At 44.1% G+C, this 12,843-nt stretch overlaps 1 protein-coding gene across 1 annotated transcript in view; it reads right to left on the minus strand.

Annotated features, from left to right (window-relative positions):
• Positions 1 to 4,308: 4,308 nt before the first annotated feature.
• Positions 4,309 to 12,843, minus strand: part of LOC119356461 — a 24,263-nt gene continuing 15,728 nt past the window's right edge. The window contains exons 2-15 of the mRNA XM_037623419.1: positions 9,802 to 10,013; positions 9,284 to 9,428; positions 9,012 to 9,052; positions 8,852 to 8,905; positions 8,664 to 8,747; positions 8,365 to 8,450; positions 8,161 to 8,259; positions 7,262 to 7,395; positions 6,829 to 6,870; positions 5,993 to 6,066; positions 5,822 to 5,912; positions 5,469 to 5,550; positions 4,668 to 4,811; positions 4,309 to 4,575 (exon numbers count right to left, since the gene is read on the minus strand). Coding sequence (XP_037479316.1) covers positions 4,717 to 4,811; positions 5,469 to 5,550; positions 5,822 to 5,912; positions 5,993 to 6,066; positions 6,829 to 6,870; positions 7,262 to 7,395; positions 8,161 to 8,259; positions 8,365 to 8,450; positions 8,664 to 8,747; positions 8,852 to 8,905; positions 9,012 to 9,052; positions 9,284 to 9,428; positions 9,802 to 10,013 — 1,239 coding nt within the window. The 3' untranslated portion in view covers positions 4,309 to 4,575; positions 4,668 to 4,716. The remainder of the gene's footprint in view (positions 4,576 to 4,667; positions 4,812 to 5,468; positions 5,551 to 5,821; positions 5,913 to 5,992; positions 6,067 to 6,828; positions 6,871 to 7,261; positions 7,396 to 8,160; positions 8,260 to 8,364; positions 8,451 to 8,663; positions 8,748 to 8,851; positions 8,906 to 9,011; positions 9,053 to 9,283; positions 9,429 to 9,801; positions 10,014 to 12,843) is intronic.

A 12,843-nucleotide genomic window follows, 5' to 3' on the forward strand; every position in this document is an offset into this window, starting at 1 on the left:
CTGGTAACCCCCGGTACTCCATAAAATGCCCGAACCGTTCCGAAACCATTCTGGTGTCCAAACATAACCTTCCTATATATCAATCTTTATGTCTCGACCATTTTGAGACTCCTCGTCATGTCTGTGATCTCATCCGGGACTCCGAACAAACTTCGGTTCATCAAATCACATAACTCATAATACAAATTGTCATTGAACATTAAGCGTGCGGACCCTACGGGTTCGAGAACTATGTAGACATGACCGAGACACATCTCCGGTCAATAACCAATAGCGGAACCTGGATGCTCATATTGGCTCCTGCATATTCTACGAAAATCTTTATCGGCCAAACCGCATAACAACATACGTTTTTCCCTTTGTCATCGGTATGTTACTTGCCCGAGATTCGATCGTCGGTATCATCATACCTAGTTCAATCTCGTTACCAGCAAGTCTCTTTACTCGTTCCGTAATGCATGATCCCGTGGCTAACTCATTAGACACATTGCTTGCAAGGCTCATAGTGATGTGCATTACCGAGAGGGCCCAGAGATACCTCTCTGATACACGGAGTGACGAATCCTAATCTCGATCTATGCCAACTCAACAAACACCATCGGAGACACCTATATATCATCTTTATAATCACCCAGTTACGTTGTGACGTTTGATAGCACACAAGGTGTTCCTCCGGTATTCAGGAGTTGCATAATCTCATAGTCAGAGGAACATGTATAAGTCATGAAGAAAGCAATAGCAATAAAACTAAACGAACATTATGCTAAGCTAACAGATGGGTCTTGTCCATCACATCATTCTGTAATGATGTGATCCCGTTCATCAAATGACAACACATATCTTTGGGCAGGAAACTTAACCATCTTTGATTAACGAGCTAGTCTAGTAGAGGCATACTAGGGACACTCTTTTTGTCTATGTATTCACACATGTACTAAGTTTTCAGTTAATACAATTCTAGCATGAATAATAAACATTTATCGTGATATAAGGAAATATAAATAACAACTTTATTATTGCCTCTAGGGCATATTTCCTTCAATTAACATCATATTCAGAGTATAGACATTTTTAAATCAAATTCCATATATAAGATATGGATCATGCGCTATTGATTAAGCCAACACCCTAAATAGCATTTAAAAAATGTTTAACTAATAAAATAACATCATATTCAGATTCTACAAATTTTTCTAATCAAATTTCATATACAATTTGTTAACATTGGAGTCATGATTTAAAAGTTATGGGTGTATTTCAAAAGCATTTGTTCTAGATGGACTGCGGGTTAATTAACCAAAATATATGGGAGGGGGTGGTGGGTCTCTTCAATTCTCGTCACTTAAAGGCAGGGGTTTCTGTAAAACCGCAAAAAAATGAACCCTTTTGTGTCAATGGGTCAATTATCAAAAAGGCCGGAGGGTTTCTGTAAAAACGTGTGACAGGGGTAATTAACCTAAATAGAGGGGGGGGGGTCTCTTTAATTCTTGTCACTTAAAGGCAGGGGTTTCTGTAAAACCGCAAAAAAAACAAACCCTTTTTTTGTCAATGGGTCAATTATCAAAAAAGGCCGGAGGGTTTCTGTAAAAATGTGTGACAGGGGCAGAATCTTTCCTCCCTTTATTAGGGCATCTCCAACGCCAACCCCCAATCCGAACACTGCATTTTTCCGTGGACTGGTTGGGGGGGGGGGCTAGTCCGTGGACTCGAATGCAGGAGCCGGTTATCCAAAGTTGTTCGCATATGTCCGATTACATTTTGGAAGAACTTAACGAAAAGGGACCAATTTGATGCATATTCGAATGCACCGGATAATATTCGTTCATACCTGGACAATTTTTTACATAAAACCGGGTACTTTTCATCTAAACAGGGGCAAATTCGTTACATTATACATATTTCAACTACACCGAACTCTAAACCTAGCCTAAAATGACGACCGTGGAGCGTATACTCATCTTCGGCTGGCCATGAGCCTCGACAGCCATTAGCGCGGGGAAGTGAAGCTATCCGCCTCCACGTCACTGGCCAATGGCTAATCGGTTGACAATGTTGAGCCCACCAAGCTTGGCCTTCATGGGATACAAGCATCGGCGACCTCATCACATGCACTACTCTTCATCGCAGTCGGCAGCAATCATGGACGTGCCAGCTTCATGGTCGTGGCGGCGGGGCGTGGCTGAGCTGGTGACCTCATCTTCGTCCTTGCTCCTACTGAACACCTCATCCGACGCATCGTTGAACTCCGTAGGCAGCTCCTAACTCCGCCTGAAGATGGCGGTAATGCCATCAGTCACGGTGGATGTGGAGGGCAAAGCGATAGGACTCGAGAAGCGCCTCCTGCTCGGGCACATCCACGTCCGACATTATGATGTGCAGGCAGCGAGAAGCTCCTCCTCGTGTCGGTGTTTGTCGACGAGGTGGAGGATGTAAGCCTAGTCGGCCAACCCCCGTTGGGATGCGCTATTTCGCTCCTCCAACACCATGTCCATGTAGTGAGCACAAGCCTGGCCCATGGTGATGCCTACATTGGTTAGCACGGATGGTGGCCCCGTCTCGGCCACCTCTGCCATACGCGCATCTGCAGCACGAGCCTCTAGTAAGCTCGTCCGTCTGGCACCCTACCAGCTAGCCGCAATGGCGGCGATCTCCTCCTTCTGTTCGGACGAGAGACCTTCCCACAAAGCTTTGGAGCTCGAGGAGGCCATGGCGGGTGTGGTGAGGAAAGGAGCCAGAGAGCGGAGGAGGGTGGATTGATGCGGCCGTGCTGCCGGCCCGGTGTGTAAATAGCGGGCGGAGAGCAGGCCAAGCAACGAGGCCGGGTGGCCCGGGAGTAGCTTCCTCAACAACCGTGTATGTTTAATGGAGGGAGACGGATAGACTACACGGTTTGAGTGCGGATATACATTGTGTGCAGCTGCGCACCACTTCCCAGTGCACACAATGTCTATCCGCACTCAAACCGTGTAGTCTATCCGTCTCCCTCCATTAAACATACACGGTTGTTGAGGAAGCTACTCCCGGGCCACCCGGCCTCGTTGCTTGGCCTGCTCTCCGCCCGCTATTTACACACCGGGCCGGTTGTCTCTCTTGAGCGGCACAACTCATCGTCCTTGAGGATCGGCGCAGAGAGTTGCGTATCCTACCACGTAACTGTGGAGAGGTAGAGGCAACTCCTGTTCCGGTTGTTCTCAGTTCCGAGAGCTTTGGGTCGGGTCGAGGCAACCGAAAGGGCCACGACCCTTTATCGTGAGCAGCATCTGAGACCAAAAGCGGGAGCGAGGTTGCCTTGATAGCAACGGGCACGTAATGTGCCAGCGCCACGAGGCAACGCCGCAAGCGCTATTTGGCCGCAGCGGCACACCCAACGGGCGTCCGCCGCGAGGCAACAATTATCCGAAGCACCACTTCCCGTAGGTCGGGTACTAGCACGCAAGCACTCTTAATCCAGCGATTCGAAGCCACGCGAGGGACGGGACACGACGCCGATAGTCGGCCGCTGTACAACGGGGGATCTACCGGCAGACACGGGTCCAAAGCTACTCATGCGCTTAGTAGCCAACAAGCGGTCAAACCAACCAAGCCTCCGCCCGTGCAGAGCACGGGAGGATCACTTGCACGAAGGCGTCCTGCAAGGCCAAATCACGCGTGTCACACCAGCAGCAATAAAGCTACGGATGCAACGATTTTCCGGAGGCGACATTCGAGGGACACCGTTGCGACTGTTTACCGTCGGTCGGATCATGTACGCAACGGGGTACTTTCCTGTTTCCCGAGCCATCTTCGGCCGTTGGGTCAGAATTTCTCACGAGACGTACACGGGACCGGGCCAACACCTTCGTGATGGCATAACGACGGGACATCCGAGGCAACGTTGGGAAAGGATGGGCGTACGTGAACACGGGTGATTTTTCTTGCCACTTCAATGCGCTTGAGTGAGCCGTCGCTTTCGCTATGGGCTGGCATGAATGTGGCGCTGACCAGCGTAGGGCGAGAAAGCGCCCTTGTGCGGGAGGGGTTTTAGGTGGGCCATAGGGGTTTTAGGTGGGCCATGTTAGTCAGACGCGGGCGTGGTAGCGGTACGAACGCCCGCAAAGCCGACCCGCTCCCCGGTTTGTAGGAAAAAAGTGCATCCGGACTAGTCCGCGTTGGATGGCAAAATACCTTCAGACCGCGCGGTCCGGACGGTTGCGGGTGGTTTGAGGGTCGATGTTGAAGATGCCATTAGTAACTAGTTGTAGATTTAGCACAAAATAGAAATTACTCTTTGACGCGTGAAGAGCTCTGCTCACGAAACTACCTCGCCCTTGAAAATCCAGAATATCAAATGTTTCAAATACACAGCAAAGACTTAGGAAATACAGTGCTACGTAGAGATGAAGACTAGATTCCACGCTACTACAAGCTAATTAAACACAATGTTTTCTGTCAACAGGCCAGCTCTAACGGTCTTCCTGAGTGGTTACAGTTCCCTGAATCAATGTAATGTCTGTTCTAAAGCTTCTTCATGTGCTTCCGCAAACTATTAGTCTTCAGTTCGGTCCTCCTTGATTTGTGTCACAGCCGCACATGTAACTGCATTCAATTAAGATTCGTGCAAACAAAGTGTCATTAGTACACAACACTAAATACTAACTCAGATGTGCCTCAAGGACAAAAGGATTTACGTTGTAGTTCGTCGTGTCGCCCCGTGACACAAACAATGGTATAATCCTTCTACTGGAGCTGGGTTTCGGAAACTTGCTCTCTTAGATCGTCGACATGGATTCCGAATCCGTACGCGGTAGTACCTTTCGAATGATCATTTGCAGCTGCAAATAGGAAACATTATTGCAGCAGCCATCAGTGGGTGTTTCGTTAGTACTTCAAACAATAACATTTCAGCTAAAACAAAAGATATCTTTTCTTGTGGAATGATACTATACATTACTGAGCATTACTACTGCTGCTAATATTACCATCTGTTGCTTTTGGTCTAATTCACCATATATAATGCAGAAATATGCATTATCACTTGCCAAAACGACGCACAAGAAAAAATCCCATAAGTCCACTATATATGGAAGTATATATAAAAAACAAGATGACATTATCGATTTAGGGCAATTTAAATTAGGCTGCTTAGAGTGCTAAGAGGTACGTAGAAAGCTGTCTTAACAAAGCATCATATACCTAGATAAAACAAATAATGAATAATTCTCACAGAAGAACGAAACAAATATTAACCATTTATTTTTGGATACGAGAGCATTCATTTTTTAACAATTTTTTTGTAGGGAAAACAACAAGGAGGTTCCCCTACCTTACATACATATCACTATATCTGGCAGTAGATTAAAATAAAAGGAGTGTCATATTACAAGCACTACAGAGAGTGGGAAAGCCTTTCTGTTTTTCCATTTGATCAGAAGTAATGAAGTGTTTTATTGCAAAAAATATAATATCTAGGATTTTGTTAGTGTCCAAACCTGTGAAGCTGAATGTAAACGAGGGTTTCCACCAAGACTTGAATGCCAAAGCTAAAGAAGATTTTGAGGGACCTAACTTTCCCTATTAAGAAAGGAACATTGAATATTAGAGATAATGGAATAAACAAATACAACACTTCATACTTCAGTTTTTTTTTCTCTACGTGTAAATAAAAAAATTTGTTAAAATTTTCTATACATATTTTCACACATTATTTTGGGAGTTATGCAAAACCATTTAGGGGTGCTACTGCATTTGTAACGTGATATCACCCACACATAGTGTTTGTAGCACTAGAACCTCTCTTTGTTATTAGCAATTGGAGGCATATTAATAAAGATGTGTAACAGACCTTTAGTAGTAAGTTCTTATTAGCCTGCCAGTTTGCAGCTATCTGAAACGAGGAATTGTCGGCATCATCTGTTGGTTCGTCCTTACCCACCCTAGAAAAAAAAGGTCATGTAAAATTGAATTCAATTGCATTGATGAAAAACTGAAAACCATGAGTTCATTATACGCTCACCTTGTGGCTAGCTCAAGCCCAAAATCTATGTAGTTTGTAATTTTGGTTGCTTCCGTAGGAATCACAGAGTATACCTAATGGACACGCACAAATACATAGATTTGATCAAATCTCAAAAAAAATTGTGATTTGCAAAATGAGATATCTAAATAATAAAGTTTCATATTACACTCAAGAAATTGCACGAGACTAAACTATTTCTACTAACTGCAACTCCTATTCAGAATTGATTGTGCATCCTTTAATTCCTTCATTTATGTCAATTATCCACAATTGTACCCCATTCTACTAACATTCACATAGCATATGATAAGATAGATATCTATAATCAAATTTAGCGCATGTGTTTACTATATCAGTTCAATTCAAAGAATATAAACTGTGATAATCCTCATACTAAATATTCAGGATACGTGTATTCATGTGTACAGATGATGCATTCAACGGCTACCATGTAATGTCAGCGCACTTCCTAACACTTAAATATGCTAAAAGCAAAAAGAACGGGAATTACCAGGAAGGTACGTACACAATAATAAACATGCATACAACTAGTAAATGATATATATTCTAACAAGACAACTAACTAAGCTAATCCTTAAAAAACTAATATACTATTTTTTTTAGTTGAACTGATATATAGTAAACTAACGAGGAGATAGACCAGACATCCATTTAGTCTAAAAAATACATATAGCAGGCTAAGAAAATGGGAGGCAGATCAGTCTTAGGGATCACGAATAAAATAGAACTGCATGCCATTCCCTGTATAAAAACAGAACAACGTACAAAACTGAATTATGTCAACAGATAATATAGAACATATCTCCTCTCACCTGCCTTTGGACAACCTGGTGCTGATAGAATGACGCGACCAGCTGCACATCAAGGAAATTGTATGAGATTCAACAACGGTAATCGTGTAATGATTCAATCAAGGCAATAAATTAGTTTTATGTTTTACTTGGTAACAATTTTTGGAAACCACTGATCTTGTTACAAAAATTTAGTTGACCGTGAAAAGAAACATACATAAAAGGCATCTTTAACTGTGATTGGGAAAATTTCTATTTCTCACTGAAAATCCAAGAATTTTACAAAGAAGTTCATAGAAAAGCAACAAAATTTCTGGCATATTTCACAATGATGGTACTCATGTATCCAGAAGCACCAGCACTATGTGTATGTAACCTTATCAAAAGATTTTTGTAAGTTACAAAAAGTGCAAAGCTTTTCTTAATAAGCAAATGAGGAAAAACTATAGCGAACCTGTGTGCTTCTGAGAAGCTCTAGAGAGAAATTGAGTGAAGGGCTGAGTGGACTATCTGAACCCACACCATAACTGATTCCGCAATCCCAGTTCTTCAAGTCCTCAAAAGGAAAAGACTTGTTTCCAGCAGTACCTAAAAATGATGCATCAAAAAAGGGCAAATGAAAGTATAAATAAAAACCCTGAAATTCATACATGACAAGAAAACAAAAGACTTGTAAAAGTGCAAATAAATCTGAAATTTACATTTGTCCAAATGTTTTTTTCTTAGGGGCAAAGCCTTTCGAAATATGTGGATAAATGTAAATCTCAGCTTTGTTAGGAAGCCATCATATGAATGCCAAGAACAAACTCCAAAGCCATAACAAAAACAATCCATGCATGCTAAAGAAACAACAGGATTGGCAATTTTGGTAACCCAAAGTTTTGTGCAATATAGAATACTTTAGTATGTATTATGCTTCAGCCTACAACTTTACAGTTTTTCCTATTGTAAGCCCAATAACCAGTTGATACATGTAATAGACTACATGCTTGCTAATTTTGAGTAATCCGGGGTCACAAACTATATTATTTCCAGAAAATGTGGGTATGGTCTTCTGCTTATATTTCCATAAAAAGATAAAAGTGACTATAGTGTTACACCTTTCTCCAAGTGCATGTGTACGGTCTTTCCCATTGTGAATAAAACAGTGTAAACCCAGTCTCTGAAATATAGAGCGATGTTGAATAAAGAAGTGGATTCTAAAATATACACATATAAAAAGACAGTAGGTTTCAGTAAAAACTACACTTCAAAGAAGTGGATTCTAAAATGTACGCGCTTAGGGGCTTGTATTGTCCCCCTGCCCTACAAGTTAAAAAAATTAGTGTGGTTAAAAGGTTTAGTAACACTCACTAAGCGGCTTGCATTGAGCCCCTGCACTCAATCCACCTATTCTCCCAACCAACCATGCACCATAGGGTACCACAGAGACAGAGGGTACCCCACCAGATACTGCAAAGAAAGGTAATATGAACATAATACAATCTGATTGGATACATGAAATACATAACAAGGTAAAATTCATTCAAGTAAAGTTAGACGTGGATATATCCTTACAGAGAGATGGCACAAAAGATGCCCCCAGTGATAGATTCTTCGAATCATATCTCAAACCCATGACACCACTGTCTTCTGAACAAGTGCTGCAAAACAGAAAAAATCATGTTTGTCACTTATTGTTTTATTCATATTTAGATATAAATAGCAGGAAAAAAATATATTCTAATGCATATAGTGCAGGGTCTTTTTAACACCATCAGGTAACAAGTAAGTGAAAATATATGTAACAGCTACATGCACTGCACGGTATATGCACCAAAATGATGCAAAACATAAAATAAAATATTACAGCCTACCTGTTTCCAAAATGCAAAGGCATTGCATAAAAGGCACCAATACCATATTTAGGAGAATGTGCACTCGATCTGAGCTTCAAAGTGCTGTATATTAAAAAATATAAGAAAAATCATCACTATCCACATGCACATAGGCCATCAATGTGGAATCGTTAAAAGTTTTTACTATTGAACAATAAAGATCTTACGATTTCGGCGTTGACACAAGAAAGTGCACAAAGGTATCTGGATTATCCAAATCACTACAAAAACAGTCAAGTCACATTGTGTTTAGAGTATAGTTAACAGGATATCATAAATAATAAGTACATAAGAAATATGACATTTGGTAAACTATGCAATGACTACCTCTGCCATCGAAGCTGAGCCTCCCCGCCAGCTGGTGACGCCTAGCGAAATATAGTTACGGAAAAACCGATTTTTTGTTGCAATATATAAAATAACCAAGGGCAAATTAAATCCTGAAAATAGAACGGCTAGCAATGCATACACAAAACCCATTGATCTTCGTCGACCGATCTCCTACCAAGTAATATATACCCATCAAAACCACACATGTATGATCACAACCAAAACTGGAAGAAAAAAATACGATATCATGAACGACTGTTGCTGGATACAGCTGCGGTCAGATTGACATGAGGATCCTCCACCATCTTGAGCATGACCCCTGCGTTTACGCTCCCAGCTTGATTGAAGTAGTCATCGAACAGGGCGCGCAGCGAGGGCTTCCCGAACCACAGCTCGTACCCTGGCACGAGCATCCTGCATGCTCAAGACCACCATCAGTCACTTCAGCGCGCTTATATACAAGTTCATGCAATTCATAGACTAATTCCTTTTTTAAACTTAATTCGTAGATCAACTTTTTGTAAACTTAATCCGTGGACTAATTAGCCACCGTTAACACGGCACTGCAATTCAGAGAACTAGTGTTTTATCTGCAGAAGCAATCTTTCCGGTTCAAATCAACGGAGCATCGGCAGATAGATACACCTAGTCAAAGCATGAATCTGAAATTGAAATTCTAAACCCGATCGATTCGATGCTGGTAAATCCTGTCACGAGCAAATTAAGTAGCTAACCAACAGCGAGCTTTTTCACGGGAGACAAGCTATGTGGGCGAGGGGGGACGCACCTGGTGCGGGCGGCGTTGGGCGGGGGGTCGATGAGGGGCGGCACCTCCACCTTCGGGTCATGCTTCTTCTTCGGCCTTGGCGTCGGCGTCGGCTTCGGCTCCGGCTCCGGCATCTGCTTCGGCTTTGGCGGTGCCGCCGGCTGCTGCTCCCGCACCGGCTTGCTCCGGGAACTCCCCATCCCTATGCTGCGCCGCCGATCGCCGGTCTCCTCCTGCAAACGTATGACCAGAGATGATTTTGTAGGAGAGTACATGGGTGAATTGTATATTTATATATAGGAAAGAGTACATGGCTTTTACGTTATTACAACCACAACAGATCAAACCTAACAGCTGCCCTGTACGGTTTAAATACAATACATGTCAACTATAAAAAAAAATACAACAGACTTTACTTAGCCGGACTCATACTGCTACAATAAACGGTTTAAATACCATACACGTCAACTCAAAAATATGCTTGTCGCGAGCATGGAATACCGGATTTGATGGGAGGTATATATGTTGCGCCGATCTTATCGCACCATAACACAGGTGGACTACTCGAAGTGGCTACAAGTTCCAAAAGATTAGATTGCACCCATATGATTTCAGCGGTAGCATTAGCCAACGCCTTATACTCAAACTCAGTGCTTGAGCGTGACACAGTGGCTTGTTTCCAAGCATTCCAAGCGACAGCTTGTCGCGCTCTCGGTCCCAGCAAGCTGTGCGTGTGCGGTCCACTCAGTCATGGAAAAGAGTAGTAGGGATATCCCGATTGAAGCACATCGGTCACGGAAATGAGCTGTACCGATATGCCGACTGAAGGACATCGGCTTCGAAGATCTTGAGCGACACGGCCTTTCGCGCTCTCGGTCCCGGCGAGCTGTGCGTGCGTGGTCCACTTGGCTCCGCATCAAGATACCACGTGCATCATAGTGTAGATCATCCGACGTCGAAGCGAATCATCCCGCCTATAGGAAGACGCCACCTGTCTGCACGGCATACCATCACGCAGTCGGGGACAACACGACTGCGTGGCGAGTGTTGGAAATAATCTTGACATGTGACTTGTGAAGGATGTATGTGTGCACAATGTGTAAGTACTAGCCGGTCAATGACAAGTAGTACATGTCGCTAGCGCATGCATTCAGTTGTTAGTTAGATGCATGCAGAGATTAGTTAGTGGCCTAGCTAAAAGGATGTTTTGTTGATGAAGTGCACTGAGAGATTCAGCCACGGAAAGATAACTACTCCTAGTATGCATGCTAGCTGAGTTTGTTTGATTAGTGGCCGGTTGGCCGAGTGAGTTGCATCATGGAGAGATTCGAGGATGTGCTGGTGCATGGAGAGAGTGGGCGTGAGTAGTGCCTAGAGACTTGGTGTTAGTGGCCGGATGTGGCTGTCGAGTGGTGCCTGATGATCAGCTCCCTATGCATATATAATTCAGCAAATGAATAAGAAAAGGAGGCCGTGAGGGCTGGAAGAAAACATGTAGTCTTTGTGTCCACCAAGGAGAAGAGACTCTCGGCAAAGCTTTGTGCTCCTCCTTGGTACATGTGTATACGTCTGTGTGTTTGAGTTTCTCTGATGTGTGTGTGTGTGTTCTTGAGAGAACCCATTAGAGAGATAGTACAAGAGAGTTGATAAGAGCTTGGGAGATGAGAGAGTGTGCGGGGCAGCTCGAGGAGGAACAGCGAGTCATCACATCATTGAGGATTATGACCCCGAGGACACGTCGAATCATCATGGCACCGAGGCGAAGCTGTCTGGCGTCACTATGATAGATCATCACGTCTTCGAGGAGGATCCCCGCGTCGCCGCGGTGAGATGTCATCACGCTGTCGAGGGGGGTCCACTTGGCGGCATGGTGAAGGATCGTCGTGCCACCGAGGAGAATCTCTCGGTGCCTGGGTGAAGGAATTTGTCCAGCTCCCGCCCGACTATCAGCCCGTCGATCGGCCGATTGCCCGGGATATTGAGAGATCATTTCGTCTTGCGTGACTGTAGCCTTCAAGAGTGTTGACAACTGACGAATGTCATGTGCAATAGGCCCGCCCTCAAGGCGCTGGATTGCGTCTGCCAATCTAGTAACAGCTCTGACATTGTCAATTGGTGTTCAAAGAGTGCAAACATCACCTAGGCCTCGACTGCGAATGTGTTGTTAATATGAGGACCACGTCGAACCATAGATGGAGCCGGCGGGTGACGTGACCGATTGGTTTCTGCTAGCGCTTGCTCTTGCGCCGACAGATCACGCTCGACTTGCGCCAGTCGGGTACACGCAGCTAGGGTGGTCTGGCGCGTAGTCTCCAGAGCGAGATCGGACGGTGTATCACCTATAATGGGAGTGTTGAGGAGATCCTTGGCAGCACACCGTAGCTCCCGAGTGAGTTGTGCCTCGCCACGATGTCCTTCACCCTCTGCAGCATTGTGGGATGCTATAGTAGATGGATCGACTATCGCGCCTCCACGATGGCTTGACACCAGAGGCGGCATACCAGCCACGAAGACTTCTGCCACAGAAGAGACTGGGTCACGTAGTTCTCCTCCCCATCCGAGCACAGTACTGCAGAACACACTACCGGTGGCAAGCACAAAATGGCTATCAGTGACGGGCTTTGGGCCAAGTTGAGCCAGCCACTGGTAACATGTTAATGGTGGCGGGTCAGACGGCTGCCATTAATAATTGGTTACCAGTGGCAGGCTTTTATACGCGCCCACCACGGTAACTTAGAATACCAGTGGTATGCTTTTATTAATGCACAAGTGGTCGCGCACTCCATCCATTCCGCCACTGAATTGTAGGCGCGTGCCAATTTCATATAACAAAAAAACTACGCCCGCGCCTACAATTCAGTCAGTATACAACAATGCAACAGCCATCACTCCTACCGCCATACAAATTTTTCAAAAAGGGATGCTTTATTACTTAAAAGATTTAAGCATTACATCCGGTCTCTGCATAATTAAGATGCACACAGCCAAATAAAATCCTCTCACACAAAATTAAAAAAAGGCGAATTACAACAAAATATGTAGAGTTTGTATAACGCCTAATGT

The sequence above is a fragment of the Triticum dicoccoides genome, chromosome 1A (assembly GCF_002162155.2).
Source record: "Triticum dicoccoides isolate Atlit2015 ecotype Zavitan chromosome 1A, WEW_v2.0, whole genome shotgun sequence".
NCBI lineage: Eukaryota > Viridiplantae > Streptophyta > Magnoliopsida > Poales > Poaceae > Triticum > Triticum dicoccoides.